Source organism: Cryptomeria japonica, chromosome 11 (assembly GCF_030272615.1).
Source record: "Cryptomeria japonica chromosome 11, Sugi_1.0, whole genome shotgun sequence".
NCBI classification, from domain to species: Eukaryota; Viridiplantae; Streptophyta; class Pinopsida; order Cupressales; family Cupressaceae; genus Cryptomeria; species Cryptomeria japonica.
The window spans coordinates 499,624,209-499,642,076 of NC_081415.1; the positions used below are offsets into that span (position 1 = coordinate 499,624,209).

At 34.6% G+C, this 17,868-nt stretch overlaps 1 protein-coding gene across 3 annotated transcripts; it reads left to right on the top strand.

Annotated features, from left to right (window-relative positions):
- The first annotated feature begins 273 nt into the window (after nucleotides 1–273).
- On the top strand, nucleotides 274–17,293 carry LOC131068331 (auxin response factor 2A). 3 transcript variants are annotated; one of them, XM_058003507.2, is made up of 5 exons: nucleotides 274–805; nucleotides 2,093–2,168; nucleotides 2,290–2,452; nucleotides 2,559–2,813; nucleotides 17,078–17,293. In XM_058003507.2, exons 3-5 carry the CDS (start codon nucleotides 2,311–2,313, stop codon nucleotides 17,146–17,148), a joined length of 468 nt encoding a protein of 155 aa, XP_057859490.1. In that variant the 5' UTR covers nucleotides 274–805; nucleotides 2,093–2,168; nucleotides 2,290–2,310; the 3' UTR covers nucleotides 17,149–17,293. The 3 variants fall into 3 exon arrangements, with proteins under 3 accessions (XP_057859490.1, XP_057859491.1, XP_057859492.1); XM_058003508.2 differs by lacking the exon at nucleotides 2,093–2,168; XM_058003509.2 differs by lacking the exons at nucleotides 2,093–2,168; nucleotides 2,290–2,452 and having other exon boundaries at nucleotides 279–805.
- The last annotated feature ends 575 nt before the right edge of the window (nucleotides 17,294–17,868 follow it).

A 17,868-nucleotide genomic window follows, 5' to 3' on the forward strand; every position in this document is an offset into this window, starting at 1 on the left:
ATTTCTAAATTATCTAACATCAGTTATCATTAATTTAATCCACATGAGTTATATTGTATACAATTTATTTAATTTACCTAAATTATATCTAATATTATTTTTCAATTTATTTATTTAGCTATGAACTTTAACCGTGGCAATTCTTAATCATATTAAGGAACACAAAAAATATTTTAAAATTAAATTAAAATGAATAATTTGGAAATAGATTTTTTAAAGGAATTGCATCCAATTTACAATTTGTTTCAAAGGAGCGTGTATCAAGGGCTCTCAAAACTACAAAAATCGAGAAAATGGTTTGTTTTTTTTTTCTAAAAAATGTTGCCGTTAAAAAAAAGCAGATTTCACCGTTGGAAAAAAGAAGATTTCACCTCTTTAAAATGGGCTGATTATTTGAGGAGTAGAGCAGACTCTTCTTTTTCTTTTGTGTTTTTCTGTTTAATTTTCTCTGTGTTGTGTGTTTTTAGCGTGGCCATGCCTCTGTTTTGAGTTTTGCTTGTGATTTCTGGTTTTAAATTCGTTATGTGTTTTTATTTTCCTTTTCTTGTTTGCATTTGTTTACTATGTTTGAATTCATCTTCTTCTGTTTGTATACTATGTTTGAATTCATCTTCTTCTGTTTGTATACTATGTTTTCATTTGATTACCTTGTTTGAATTCTTTTATTTTTTCAGTTTTCTTGGTATTTTGTGTATTTTCTTCCTGTAGGTGGTGATTTTTTAATGGGGCATGGGCGCAGGCAACAACAAGGAGAACTATACATTCGACAAAGTGGTTAATTGGAGATGCGCCCAGAAAATACTCGGTACATTTGATACTCGCCCAATCTATTTGCTGTGTTTTCTTTTTTCGTTTCACATAATTTATGTGTTTTAAATAATTGATGTACAGAGGAATTTGGTGTATATTGTAATATTGGCGATGATCTGTTTTAAGTTTGATTTTTTGAATTATAGGTAGTTAATACTGTAGACAATAATTAGGGTAGTAGATGAAAGAATGGAATGGATATCATCCATTGAAGTTTGAGGTTTTCAGATTCCCAAATTAGGGATCAGATGCTCATATGCTCACCTTGTTTCAATTTCACATCTCTTTTCATAGAAAGTTAGATTATGATGGTGTCTCTACATCTGTTTGTTATCAGGATGATGATGAAAATGTTCTATATTATAGAAATAAAAACTTGATTAATATTAGGATCAGATAATTACATTTTGATTCTAAACTAAATTTGCTATGGTAGGATACTATGGAGGGGCTTCTGTTTATAATTTCCATGATGGGTTCCTGTTAAAATTTATTTGCAGTTGTGGTGGAATGAATAAAATCTTGGGTTATAGCACTGAATTTTTCTATTTACATATATTGGGAGGACACCAAACATTTGCGGTTGTAAGTACTGACTAGTGTTTTACAGAACTTAACAATTGGATAGGACCATGATTCTGCTTAATCTAATTTTCATCAATGCTTTAACCTATACAAGTGAGTTTGTGATCTTGAGATTTCTTAATTTTTTTTTTATCTTGCTGCCAATTTCTTACCAATAGCATTGTTACTCTCGCAGTGAAAGCTTGTTTGGGTAATCGAAGTTAGAATATGTTTACCTGTCATTCCATTTACTTCTTTATTTCTTTAATTGTCATTCTATTTTTGTCTGTGATGTCTCTGTTTCTATTTTTGTGTTGAGTTCTATTTTTATATGTTTGTTATGTATTTTTTTTTCATTCTTGTATTTTATGTATAGAATCTTTTAAAGTTTTTTTGGTATTATGTATTTATTACTTTGATAATAAATTTTGACATTATCCTCACCATTAAAGTCAACATTGCTCACCATGTCACATATAGATATTTAGATCTGAATCTCACTTTATACAGTCAAATAAAGCAGATTAGTTATTAAGTCTCCAATCTTATCATTAATAATCCAGACTTGAGACTCACTCACAATATCACATCTGCACTTTCATGAAGTTTGAAAGTCTGTATCATTCTTGAACCCAAAAGTCCATATAAAACTTGCTTCACTAAATGTTTTAAATCATTCGTTGAAACTTTTGTTCAACATGTCCTTGTTGGGTTGTAGGTTTAGTGGCACCATTATTGGTATAGGTGATGTCGATCCAGTGAGATGGCCAGCTTCAGAATGGAGGTCCCTTGAGGTGCCATGGATTATGCAACCACCACAACCTTTGTGTGCTTATGGATTTCATATTTTGGGATTTGGAATTGTGACTCGTGCAGTTTTATACTGTATTTAATGCATGTAGTTGTTGCATTCAGGTGTAATGGGATGAAATCTCAATGGTTAGCCATCCAGAAAGGGTCTCACCATGGGAAATTGAGCCATTTGTGGCTCTAGTTTCACTGAATCTTTTGCCTGCAGCGAGGAGCAAGCGACCTCGAGCGAATACACTTCTAGTGTCTCCATGTTTTTCAATTCTGGGTAGAAGTTTCAATAGATGTATCAAACTAAAATATAAATATAAAGCTGGAGATCTCCAATAGCAATTTCCAAGTATCGTAATTTGCCACATTATGTGTTTTTGCAGGTTCAAGTCAGGCCTCTAGTGATTCTATGCAGGTTCCCACATTTACTAGGGTCTTGCAAGGTCAAGAGCCAAGGACCTTGGGATCTGGTGACAGTGATGCAGAAAACACCCATAGTTCAATGATGTGGAGATCCAAATTGGAAGACTTTACAACAGACGATCTAGCAATAAGAAGGGTGGGATCTGAATCTTGGTTGCACTTGCTGAAGAACCAATTGCACTTTGCTGATGGCTTTTCTGGTCTTCAGGGTACAGGTGAGATATTAGAGTAATGAAATTTTTTTCTACAATCTTTTTTGAAAATGCTTTAATTCATGTAAATTTGTTTAAGTCAAATTTTTGAAAATAATCTATCATATTTACTTCTTCATTCATTTAATTTAATTTGATTTAAAATATTTTTTTTAAAATAGATTATAAATTATGAATTTATCATTTTCTTTGTTCATTTGATTTTTCCTTCTGCATCATTCTTTTAGATACTTAGTGCAATCTAGGTTTGGGTAAATAATAGGGCTTTTGCAGTTGTTGTCTAAATTTTTTTTATAATACATCTAATTCATTTTGATCAATCGAATTTTCAATTGTCTGATCCACCTTCTACCCCACTATAACAGACACCATAAAATTTGATGGAAATAAATAAAAATAAATAAATACTTAGCACAATCTAGACTGAGTAATAATGGGACTTAATTTTGACATTATCTTTGACATTCTCCATACTTTCCTAATTCCTAAATTATTTCATCTACAATTTGAATCTAATTTTTTTCAACATTCTATTTATTTAATTAAATCCTAAAAATTAACCTAATTCTTTTACCCATAAATTTGTGTGATCCACAAAGGTCAACATTGCTCATCATGTCACATTTAAATTTTTAGATCTGAATCTCACTTTATAAAGTCTTAACGGAGCAGAAAAGTTAAGTCACTATTACATCTACAGTTTCATAAAGTTTAAGAGTCTGTATCAGTCTTCAACCCAAAAGTCCATACGAAACATGCTTCACCAAATGTTTTAATTCTTTTGAGCAACTTTATTGTGGATTTTGGATTTCAAACCTCTGGTAGCTTTATTCTGCTTAGTTTTCCATATCTACATGGATTGCATAACTCAGATCCATAACTCAAATCACAGTTTGACTGAGTATAAGTTTGTAGGTCCTAAACCATAGAAGTTATTCCAAACTCCTAATAAGCCTCGAGCAAGTGTAGAATGTAGTTATGATCTCACAGCTAAGAAGTCCAATCCACTTAACGATGAGCTGAAGTCCAGTTATTTAATTAAAGTTTATGGTCAGTCATTTATGAACCGTTTGTTGGACAATATATTTGTCTGTATTGTTAATTTGGGTAGCATTAGTATGGTTTGTTTATTGACACAAGACATAAAACTGTTCTAATTCAGTAGCAGTGTTTATATGTTTATTGTTGGTCTGTAATATGTATTATGGTGATCTTTGTATTATGTAATCCTTAATACAGTTAAGAAGTTTATGATTTTCAAGGAGAATTACATAAATTGAGGTTAGTTTTACCATGTTACATCTTCCGACAAGGCTATCAATCCCCTTGCCATGCCACTAACACTGAACACTAAGTCTGCAGAGTAATTCCTAGAGTCCAGAGTAATGAATGGATCTCAATTGTTATTGTGGTCTTAATTTTACAGTTGCACTCAGTTTTCATCCCCAGTTTCTGTCTTGCTTTCCTTTTTCTAGTTCAAATTCTGTTTTGGGTTGTTCCTGGAAAATATATTTCAATTATGTTTTCAAATACTTCATTGTTCACCATTTCCATGGCTTCCCTATTCCTATAGACAAGAATTGTAAATGTGTTAGGCTTTGTATATTAACAGCTGACACATAGAAGTGTATTTTAGAATTCCATTTGTTGATTAAATATGTCTTAAAAATTTGTATTAAATAGATTTATAATCTGATTATTTAAAGGTTTTGGTGCATCTAAAAGATTCTGCAACATTCAGTAAGTATTCATATATTTCCATTAAAATTATTTATTGAATTTTCTTATGTTAGTTTTATTTTAATAATAGTATATTTAATTGTTGTATATTCTATTGATAGAGAAATTAATATAAATTTAAATCATGTTTGATGTTAAGTTTCTGACATGATGGTTCAGAAATGTTTGAAATCTTGTAATGGGTTGTAATGTAATATTTGATATCTAAAAGTGGAGAAAATGTTGCTTAATCAATTGTTGAAATGGGTCTTCTTCAAAATTTAATCTGTAAATTAAAATGTTTGAAATCTTGTAATGAACTGTAATGTAATATTTGATGGAGAGAATGTTGCTTTTGAATCAATTGTTGAAATGGGTCAACTTCAAAATGTAATTTGTAAATTGACATGTAAACAGATTTAGGTATTGTTTAATACAAAAAAAATATTTGGAAGGGGTTGAATTGGCCCCCTTCCCAAGACTGTCATTGACTATGGCCATTGGTTTCAGTCTAGTGTCTTTGTGTTGATTTTAGATTATTTTTTATTTGTCACCCTTCCCAATGTTGCAGGGAATGGTCATTGGCCATGACCATTCTTTTGAATCAATTGTTGAAATGGGTCAAAATGGTCTGTAATGTAATATTTGATATCTAAAACTGGAGAAAATGTTTCTTTTGAATCAATTGTTGAAATGGATCAACTTCAAAATGTAATTTGTAAATTGATATGTAAACATATTTAGGTATTGTTTAATACAAAAAAATTATTTGGAAGGGGTTGAATTGGCCCCCTTCCCAAGACTGGGGAATGGTCATTGACCACGGCCATTCGTTTCAGTCTACTGTCTTTGTGTTGATTTTAGATTATTTTTTATTTGTCATTGTTGCAGGGAATGGTCATTGGCCATGACCATTCTTTTCAGTCTACAATCTTTGTGTTAATTTTATATTATTTTTTATTGTATAATATTTAGCTTTTGGATTTATTTCATCACATATAATATTTTGACATTTTTTGTGTAATTATTTAAGCATTGCAATATACTTTAATTATAATGTAATCTGGTAACATCATAGTAATTATTGTTTTGTTATTAGCAATGTTGTATTATTAGCGGATTGCAATTTAAACATGTTTATTTATTGTGTTTTATTTTTGGAGCCCATTTATTGTTTGTGTGAAGTGTGCGTATGCAGTTGCACATTGATTCACTTGCTGATTATTGTAGTATGAGTTTGAATTTTGGCATTGACTTACATTTGATTCATTTTGAAATTTACTTTACAAGTTTAAACTTTGACACTTTGTTATTCACTTTGGTTGCATTTATTGTTTATATGAAGTCTATCTTTGAACTTTGGCATACATTAATTGTTTGTTTGAAGTGATTTTTAAACTTGTTTGTTTATTGTGTTTCGGCATCCACTAGTTGTGAAATGTGTGTTTGGAACATTGATTACTTATGCATGGGTTTGAATTTTGGTAGACTTATATTTGATCCATTTTGACATTAACTTTGCATATTTAAATTTTACCTCTTTACTAGTCAATGTGTTTGCATTTATTGTTTAAATGAATTGTGTGTTTGAGATTTGGCATACATTAATTGTTAGCTTGAACCAGACTTTCTAACTTGTTTGTTTAGTGTGTTTTGGCATCCACTTTGACATTTACTTTGTATGTTTGAATGTTAACACTTTGGCATACACTTTGTTTGCAATTATTAGTTATATTGAGCTTTAGCATAAATTAATTGTTTGTTTGAAGTGATTTTCAAACTTGTTTATTTTACTTTAGCATCCTAGTTGTTTGTTGGAAGTGTGTTTGAATAGGCATTTACTTTGTATGCATTTCCTTTAACACTTTGGCATACACTTTGCTTGCAATTATTATTTATACGATATGGATACACCTTTATAACTTGTCTCAAAAGTATTGGGAGTTGGAAGCCTTGAAGCTCATAGGAAATAAGTTGGGTCGTTTTATCAAGGTAAATGAAGTAGTGGAAAAGGACTTAAACATTTAAATGTGATGATCTGCATTTTTTTTGGAAACCATTTCCCCCTCTTCCAAAAGAAATAGAACTCTGGTCCAATGAAGGTGTGTGGCACCAACAAATAGAAGTAGAAGAGATATTGCAAAACTACAAAATATGCAAGAAAGACAATCACTTTGCAGAGGAGTGTGTGGTCAATGAAAATGGCAAAGAGAAATTGGGTGAGACTATTGGTGTAAGTACCTCCCCCATTGGTAATGAACAAACAAATATCTTGAAGGAAGTAAGAATCCTAAAGATCCTAGAGATGGATTGCTCAACCTTAACAGCCTATAAGGAACAACCAGTGAACCATGTGATGATTTGGTAGAGGGAGATGAAGGTCAAGTTGGGGATATCTCTGCAACATACAAGGATGAGAATTTTGTGGACATTGGCATTGACACCACCCCTACAATTGAGGAAGCGTCGAATGATCTCCTTGGTAAGAGAACATCCTTAATCACAATAGCGAAGTCCATAGCTCCCAAGAACGAGGTAGGAATAATAAGGATCTTGTAGAGATTAGAAATGATCTCAGACTGATTAAAAAAGTGTATCAAAGAAAGAGCCCAAATTAGGTTGAGAAGAGAAGTTTGAGTCTTGGAGGCACATCTAGCCCATGTAGGCTCTCCCCCTCACAGGTGTCTCCATTGCAAATCAGTCACCTAGTAGGGGAGTAAATGGGTTTCACAAAACCCGTGTGTCACATTGTAGATGGGCATAGTGAATATGCCATTGAAGATGAAGGCATTTGGAGACGATAGAGAGGAAGACATTCTAGAAAAGTGGGCATTCTACCAAACCTTGTCGATGACTGATAAAGTTAAAGTTGGAGAAAATAAATCTAGAGGTAGAAAATCTAACAAATTTATGTTAGAGTTAGCAAGGAGCAACAAAGGCTAGAGAAAGCTTGGATCCAAGAATTTTTGGGAACAAATGAAAATCCTATCATGGAATGTTAGGAGCTACAATGCCTCTAACAAGAGGTGGGTGATCAAGTGGTGTTTTGATCAAATGCAACCGGATATTGTGATGCTTTAGGAAACAAAATTAGGGAGAGAGGTAATCTTGAACATTTTAAAGAGATGGAATAATTGGAAAGGCTTATTCATGGATGTGGAAGGGGCCATGACTGGTCTTGGGTTCCTCAAGAAACCTCAAACTATCAAGGTTGATGGGATTTCTCAAAGCAAGCATTGACAACTTGTCAAGGTATGGTTAGTAGCTAGCCGCAAGGTATTTGTGTTTCTTAATGTATATGGGGCTTTAGGAGTGGGGCAAAAAATGGAACTTTGGAGTCATTTGTCAACAGTTATTGAATTGGTTAAGGATGCCACACTTGTCATAGAGATAGATTTTAATGCCACCAAGAATTCAAAAGAGAAATTTAGTGGCAAAGGAGCTTTGGGAGTGGCTCATATAGACTTTCAAAATTTCATCTCTACAAATGGTCTATTAGAAGTTATCCCTAGAAATAGATCATTCGCATGGACTAATAGAAGGTTGGGTTTAACTTGTATTGTAGAGAAGCTAAACAGATTCTTCTTAGCTAGGAAATGGGCATATAACTCTTTATTTTATGAGGTGTCCACCCTTCCCTTCTTGGGATCAAGCCATTTCCTTATTGCCCTAATCCTACAAGAGGATACAGTCCCTATACAGTCTATTTAAATTTGAGCACATGTGGCTTAGGAATGTCAATGTGAGGAATCCTATTAAATTTTGTAGAACAATGTGTCACTAGTAGCAGGTAAGAAAGAGTATATACTCTTTAGGAAGCTCGAGCATCTCAAGTACAAACTGAAGTAGTGGAATAGAGAGCATTTCAAGAACATCTTTGAAAAAAAATTGAGAATTGAAAAGGACCTCAAAGAGATAAATAAAGAGATAATAGTCAAGGGAATGTTAGAATGGGAATTTCATAAAGAAAAAGAGCTAAAACAACAACTTTTGGAGATCTTGGCCAGGGAGGAAATTTTTTGGTGCCAATAATCGTGGTAATGTTGGCTCAAAGAAGGAGATGGGAACACAATTCTTCCACAATTATGTTAGAGCCAGGAGATCAAATAATATAATCTTTGAAATCAATAATGTTGAAGGTATTCAATTAACAAAAAGGGAAGACATTAACTAGGAGGGAGAAAGATATTTCAAAATTTTATTGTCCTTAGATGGAGAATGTGATGAGACTATTGGGAATGAGTATTTGGAGGTGATCCCCAAGATTACTTTTGATCAACAAAATTCAATGCTCCATGGAGTAGTTTCTCTAGAAGAGGTACAAAAAGTTTTTTTTATGGTGGGTGACTAGGCTCCAGGCTTAGATGGCTTTCCACCTTCCTTCTTCCATTTTTATGGGAAACTATCAAAATAGACCTTTAGGAGGTAGTGGAGGAATCAAGGGTGGAAACTTATATGTCCAAATTTTTGAATGGCACTTTGATTCCCTTATTTCCCAAAAAGAGTTAGTGCAGTCATTTGATCATTTTAGGTTGATCTCCCTATGTAATATATAGTTTATAAAATTATAGCTAAGGTGATGGCAAATAGACTAAAGACAAACCTGAAGGAGATTATATCAGAAGAACAAAGTGGGTTTGTTCCAAAAAGATTCATAGTGGAGGGCATCACCACTACTCACAAGGCAATACACTCTATTAGGAAATAAAAAATGGATAGGGTAATGGTTAAATTAGACATTCAAAAAGAATATGATCAGGTGGATCAAGCTTTCCTTTTGAAGGTTTTAAAGAGATTTGGTTTTGGCCCAAATTGGATTGCCTAGATTAGAAGTTGATTGATTGATAGGGTTGGATGATTAGATTGATAAGACAATTGATTGGTGTGATTGCAGATTTTGATAGGATATATTATTTGTTGTTGAGCTAAGTGTTTACTGGATATCTATTCAAGTGCTTGATCTTTGCGAGATAGTTTATTGTGAAGTTTTTTTTTGTGGTTTTTTTGATTTTTAGGGTTTTTAAAATAAATTTTAAGTTTTATTTTTATTTTTTCAAGACATTCTATGATTTTTTTGGATTTTTTCAAAGCATTTTATAACTTTTTTGGATTTTTTCAATACATTTATGACTTTTTTGGATTTTTTAAGACATTTTATAATTTTTTTGGATTTTTTTCAAGACATCTAATGATTTTTTTGAATTTTTTCAAGACAATTTATTTCTTTTGTATTTTTTTAGGATATTTTATGATTTTTTGGTTTTTTAAGCCATTTTATGATTTTTTTGAAAATTTTTTTGGACACTTTATGATTTTTTTGGATATCCACTGATAATTTGACATTTGTGGCATGAAAAAACCCCTTTTGGCACTTGCACCCTAGACAAATGTGTCTTCTAAATTATGTTAGACTTAAACATGGAGTCATTTGATCACTTTGTAGATTGCACCTCCTCAATATAAAGGATTTTAGTTGATACAAGCTATGAAGACTTCAAAATGAGAGATGACCCTCTTAATGGATGAGTTTGTTGCCACCCAACCTTGCATCACCTTAACCAAGAACTTAAAAGATTATCTCTAACAATTTGAAGGTATTTGAATTCTTTAAGTAGAGGCCAAGGGTCATCAGGAAGAGGTTAGTCATGCAACATGTTTAACTAATAGATCTTTATGTAAATTTTGCTTGTGTACTAGTTATGATTGCATTGTGTTCTCTCTTAGTTCTTATTTTGGCAACTCCAAATTGTCAAACTTTTGCATATAGAGGCATTGTTAATGGTGTTCTTTACAAGATTGTTCAACAGACATAAGAAGAGTAGATGATATTGAAAAGAAAGCCAATTATGATAGTGTATGTAATGAACATAGAGGGTTGATAGATATCTTCGTTTCACTTGATTTTTAATATATGAGGTTTTAAAGTAATGTAAAAATTGAGAATTGTTTGAAAAGGAGGATAAGCTTTCACCATGTAAAATGGAAAATTAGTTTGTTTTCATTCAATTCACATGGATTTTGATTGAGGACTTTATTAGTCGATTCAAGGATTTGTGCTTACAACTCTAGTGTAATGTTATATAAAATAATGATCTATTGATCTCAAATATAATTTCCAAGTTGGGAAGTGCTTATTCCATCTTTGCACCCAACTTCACACGACATGATATTTGAGAAGATAGTTTTCATAGTTTATATAAGAATAGTTTCTTTAGATAGTTTTCATTATTACCCATTGGCTGAAAACAAGGTTCTAAGCTAAAACAAGGACAATTTTAGGCCAAAGATACAAGTGTTGGTACATGTATAGGTGTAGAGACATGGCCTTATAAGCACACCAAAATCCACCAAAATCGACATAACTAAATTTGTAACCTTGGATTCATTGTTAGGTATATATGATAAACCCATCAAAAGAATTTATGATCTTTGGAAGTCAATGGACATATGTGATTTATTGTAGCACTATTCACTTAAGTGCAATCACTTGACCCATGTAGTTTGTTGTTTTGAAACATAATTTCTCTAGCATGGGTTTGTGGATGGTACCGAATATTTGGTGTGAACTTAGTACCTATCAATTGAAACAATTTTTGTCAAAAAGAATCGAGAATTTTACTATCTCTATAATTAACTATGTTTTTGTGTGTTGGCTGAGGGGTGTGGCAACTAGGTTTTTTTCCAACGTTGTTGGTGTGGTGTGGTGTGTTGGAGGTGGCGGGGTGGTGATTTTGGTGCCATTCCAGTGTTTTGTTGTTGGTTGGAGGTTGCAAGAGTTAGGGTGGTGTATTGGTGTCGGTTGAGGGTGGGTGATTTTTCCTTTGTGGGTATGGAGGAGCAAGTGCTCTATCCTGGTGGTGGCTGGCACGGGGCCACCTTGAGGATCTTCTTCGAGTGTGCATGCAAGGTCCACAAAATCTTTACGTAGGGGAGAGCTCTAAACTTAAGAAAGTGAATGGTTGTCCGTCGAGGAGTCAGGATCATCTGGTTCTTGTCATTCCTCCTAATCAATTATGGAGGATGTCACATTGGAGCAAACATGCATTGTTCCATAAATTTCTTAGGATACACATTTCTTTGTCAGCATTGGAATCTTGAATTCGTCGTTCTTGGCAGGTTGAGGGGGATATGGAGATTATGCTAACTACAAATAGCTATTTCATGGTTGTCTTCTCTTTCATGTCTAATTGAAATCGTGTTTTTGAGGGAGGACCCTACTTTTACAATCATGTGGCTTATTTGTTAAACCCTCGCATGCGGGTTTTAACTTGGCAGAAGAGTTGCCCTTGAGGGTTCCTGTTTGGGTTTGTTTGCAGCGACTTCCTTTGGAGTTTTGGAGGGAGGGTATTTTGCAAAGGATTGCTGCTTTGATAGGGAAGTTGGCTATAGTTTCTCAACAAACCCTTGAAAATAAGGTTATTTATTTTTCTCTTATTTGTGTCGAGATTGATTTGAATAATCCATTGTCAGATTCTTTGGAAATTTGTTGGGGCTCTTCATCATGGGTTCAACAACTATATTATGAATCTCCTACTTTTCAATGCCAAATTTTCCATGAGTATGGACACATTCAACGTCAATGTCCTAGGGTTAATAAGGCAAATGGTGGTTCTCCTACTTCTTCGGCCCCGAAAGGAGATATTGGGGATAGAGGAAAAACTGATAACTCAATGATGAAAGAATAGTACCAAATCGGTACTGAGAGGGGGGGGGGGTGAATCAGTACAGACAAAAACACACTTTTAAACCAGTTTGTTAGCATACACTGTGCATTGACAGACAAACAGTAGCACAGATCCTAAAACAAAGTACAACCGGCAAAAACCCATAATAACTGAGACAAGCATAAACCGGTTAATACCTATCTTCTCATATACTCTAACACTTCATTTCCATTTCACCCTAATACATGAACAAGTAACCTACCATCAAAGATATACATATGAGCAACTAGATCAACATGATTCACCGCTTGACAGAAAACAACAAAGCATCACATGAAGAAGACATCACACATGACACACATATTTTTCACGTGGAAACCCAATAGAGAAAAACCATTGTGGGGATGAATACCCACAAGCTTGTTTTTAAACTCTTTAGAAGTCCGCTCTGTTAGGAGCCTTGTCTGGTTAAAGACTGATACAATAGGTTCTGTTAGGAACCAATCCTGTTAGGGATCACCCGGTTAAGGCATGGCAAGAATACCCAGTTAAGGGTTAAAACCTGTTAAGGGTTACCTTGTTAGATGATTTCAAGAACTCAATTGTTTTGAGTCACCCTATTAAAGGATTTACAGCAAGCCGGTTAAAGCTACCCTGTTAAGGGATTTTCCAACTATTGAGGTGGTTAGAGATCAACAGGTATTACAATGATCTGGTAACAACACTCAATACCAAAGCAGATCTGCTTAAGCTCCTTTTCACCTTCTGCACTTACACTCTGCAGGTATCACTTCTCTCCTTTTGGTCTAGCAAGAATCACGTATCCCTTCTCTTGGATACACACACACAAATTTTGCCAACAACCTCAGAAAGAGACACAACATCGACCTTATAGGAGAATAGATAGGTTGGTAGCATAAACCCTAAACCCTAAACCTGTTAGGTTAAGGAATTCAAAACGGTTCAATCCTGACCATTGAGCACACTGCATTAAATGCAACAGTTCTTGAACCAATCTCAAGACATTCTCCATTGTCCATTTCCACCGATTTCATGGCGGCTGATAACCCATCACACGTTATCACCATTTTACAAACTTCACACATTCCCGAGGTAGATATGAACAATCTCCTTCATGCAAGATCCTTCATGCGCACAAGGCTTACGTGGCAACATGATCTGTTCTTCGTTACCATGCTAACTCATAACACAAAGTCATCGGTTGAGCCACACAGGCTTGAAGCACTTCAACCGGAAACCGTGAAGTTGAGACTACCAACCGGTAGTCATACAATGCTTCTATGTGCCGGTTCCCATAACCATATGTCGGTTCACCTTGAACAAACACACCGCTTCACTTTGGCACAAAAGTCGGTTCACAGTGTTATACCAGTTCTCACATATGCTGGTTCTCACCTCTTCAACATATTGACATCAATGACAACATACAATGTTATTATGTCCTCATATCGGTTCACATAATGCCAACAAAAACCCCTTTGAAGGATGGTGGCCTCGATAAGGATGGGTTTATTCCTACTAAGACCCAGGCTAAGAGTAGAGGTCAAAAGCAGCCCCATAGGGATAGTCAGAATGATGCAGGCTTCAACATGTTTGAGGTGTTGGACTACTCTTTAGCCCTGGAGGAAAGGGATTCCAGTGGATGTTTCTTTTGGGGCTACTGGTATGAGTATGGATGTTGTACAGGAGCAGGAGAATGTTAGTGCCAACCGGTGCTGTGAGGGGAGGGGTGAATCAACGCTTGATCAATTTTTCACAATTAAAACTTTTAACTCTAATATGAATTTATTTAATTCATCAATATACTTAATCACTGAAGTAGAATATGCATGCATGAAAAGTTAACAGTGACAACAAGATTTATCTCTTGGAAACCCTAAGGGAGAAAACCACGGTGTTAGTAGGAACTCACAAAATTTGTACTATTTTTGAGTATGCCTAGTGAGGAACCATCCCTATTAGGAGATTACAAAGACACTTGTTAGGTGCCACCTGGTTAAGGGATTTTGTTTAAGGCTGGTTGGTGCCTTTACGATGTTAAAGGTATCTTGATTAAAGGACTTAAGAACATCAATTAAGATGTCACTCGGTTAAGGGATTTTACAAAAGGGATCTGTTAAAGTCCACTCGGTTAAGGGATTTAAGTTGTAATGGTTAGAAAGCAACAAATGGATGATCCACTGACTTATCTATTGATAGCTTGATCAGACCACAATGATAATCACACTTTATCCACACCGGTTGTGTCTGCTCTGCACAACACCATTTTTCTTCTTCGGCTCTGCACTTTGTCGGTCCTCTGACCTTTGGCTCTGTACTCTGCCGGTTCTCTGACCTTTGGCTCTGCACTCTGCCGGTCCTCTGTCTCTTAGCTCTGCACTCTACCGATCCTCTGTCTCTCGGCTCTACACTCAGCTGGTCTGCCTCAAACACCCTTTGCTCTACTAAATCCTTTTAGAACTTCCTCTCACTCTGCTCTTCACTTTGGATCACCTTTTACAAGATCTGCTTTTTACAAATTTTACGATCAAGTCTTTCTGAATGAACTAAAAAATACTTTATACATTTTCTGTCGACACCTTCAGGTGTTCGCTCAATAAAAGAAATCACATATCTCAAAAGATTTCATATTAAAAAATCTCCCACTCTTTCTCTGCATGCCCTGCAACAATTCTCATTAAGATTTCAAGTTAAATTGTCGTTTTCAACTTTGGAGTTTACTGTGGAGAGGGGATTAAAGCGAACCCGACGTCAACATTACGTCACCGTGCCCTATCAGCATCACCCATCACTTCTCATCTTTTAGCTTTCGACCTACATTATTTTAGGTGGACAAAATAACCTTTTTTTTGTTTTATTTATTTTTTATTAAATTTATTTAAAAATTAATAAATAATTTGTTTGTTAATTTGTTTTTTAAATTAAATAATTTTACATTTATTATTTTTTTCAGCATTTTAGAAAAATGTTAACAAAAACTTAGAAGACATATCTATACTAAAATTTTAAAACTTAGAAAAACATTAGAACACATGCGTGACCCCTTAGGACCACATATGACCCCTTATAACATCCTAGTGTGTACGATATACCCCTTCGGATCACATAGTGTCCTAAGAGGTCATATGTGGTCCTAAGGGGTCAGGATCTTTATGCAAAGGCTCCTGGTTAGGATCCACCTCCACAAGCTCCTGATCAGGACCCTCTCCCTAATATCGGTACCATTTTTCATCGTAGTGACCATGAGATGAGGAAATTGAGAGGTATTTTAGATGACCCACAAACAGATGGCATGCACAATACTACATGCGAATCCATTTTTAGGAGTTTACAATATTTGATGGATCGTCTAGTTAGCCACACCTCATTTTCACTCTAGGTTATAGATTCTATTTATAGATAGTTGAGGGCTGAGGTGAGGGGTCGTCATTCCTTTGCTGACATGTTGGGGGCAGTCTCGAAGGAAACTATTAAGGAGGGATGTTTTCCACAGTATCAAGAGAAGAATAAGGTGAGTGGATATTGGGTGACACGATGCATTGATCCACAAGTTGCAAAGTTGGTTTACCCACGCTTCTTAGCTGCCCATTGTCGTCATCCTAATAACAACTAGATACCATTATACTTTGCACAACAGGTCTATGCTGAGGTTCACTGTCAGTTGAAACCCAACTCCCTTGACATTCTCGAATATTATGGATAGGGAAGGGGCAAGATTGTTGATAGAGATGCATATCGTAGGCGTGATAGAGCTTCGACCCAGACACATGGAGCTTGTTGGTGAGAGATTTCTGGCGATAGTCCCAACCCTCACCCCCACAACGGATCATGTTGTGATTGCTTCTCAGAGAGAAGCAATTTATAGGATTGGAGATATTGCATCAACAACAACCACCATATCATCAGATATGCTGGGTAGATATATGAGGAGCCGACCATGTTCCAAATCATCCACAGATGTATCTTCTAGTCACGGGGTGGCTTTAGATTTAGATCAGTATATTACTATTGGCATCCCCTTGCTAGATGATGTAGCGACTATAGAAGGAGGTGCTAGACATGTACATATGTCACAATATTTATCCGAGGACCTACTACATTCATACCATTTCATTTCATCTCGACTTGGGATACCTTTAGCTGCTGTTAGAGATGAGATTCTCAGAGACATGCAAGCTACTGCATCGACGCATATGTTGGGACAGTCACAACATTCTCATCACTCTACATATGCTCCGGGTGACCCACCTACAGATCACTTTGTTGCTGAAGAGGAGGAGATATAGGTTGATTAGGTCCATATCACAGATGAGGGCTTGGATTCATTTGAGGAGCAGCTACGAGGTTTGAGCCAGATTGGTTTTATGGATATGCTACTAGCATCAGACACTTCATCGATGCCCAATCATCTAGTTAGCCCCTTACACTCCACAGTCATTCGTTCAAGCAGAGAGAGATATGCAGGCACAACGGATGTGGTTGATATGATCGTAGGAGATGATCAGACTATACAGGCTCCTGATACACAAGTGTCTATGTGCGCGTAATTTTTAAAAGGATGTACATGTAAATTTTAGATTTAATAAATAACTTTAAATAAGTATCATTTATTGTTCAAATAAATCCTAAAATACACGTGTATGAACAACAGTTACCTCATGCCACTCCTAGCTTGAGCTCAGAGCATGTGCATAGGCAAGATTCTTTGGATGCTACACCTACTAGTGGACAGGTTAGTTACGGATTTTGTATGTACATGTGCGTTACAGTATATTTTAATTTACTAGTATATTTGATTATTTAAATAAGATTCATACATGTAGAGATATTTTTAATATTTAAATATAAATTCTGCTTTTGCAGGAGTCTATTGGACATCCAGACTCTCACCAGGACTCTCACTCAGATGGTCGCTCTGTTCATGGCCGACATGATGCATGCTGATTTGCCACTTTATAGCTCATGTGTTTATCTTTTTATATATGTATTCCAGACTTTCATTTAGACATGCACGTATTGCTACATTCAGACTTACTTTACATTTTTATATATTCAAAGTTACTTTATATTGAGCTTTTATTCTTGGAATTACTTTATATTGCTATGTATTCAGATTATATCATGTGCACGCTAGATTATAGTTTATACAGTTTGTGTTTGATCATACTTGCACGTTTGATTGTGCTTTATATATATGCATGTTTTTTATTATATTGTACAAGTATAAATCATATGTGTACACGTGTGTTTGATTATACTTAAATATCTAGAAGCCTTTCGCCTTAATAACTTTTGAGTAATTTGAAATTTTTATCGAACATTTTTTAAATATAAAATAAAAATAAAATGAAAATTTTTGATGTATTATTTTAACTGTAAACATTTTTTTTGAATACAATAGATGAACAAAACAACATTTTTTTAATAGGTTGTTTTTCCTCCACATCATCTAAGTATTTCTAAAGTCATGTAGAATTGTTAAAAAACATTCCAAACAAGTCTAAATTGTAAAATGATATAAATCCAGTGAAACACAATTGATATCAATTGTTTGAAAACAATTTTCTTAGTAGTTAAGTCAAACATGTTTATTTTAAAATATTTAAACATAAATATTAAAGCTAAATGAATGTTAGAAATGGAAAAATGTGAGT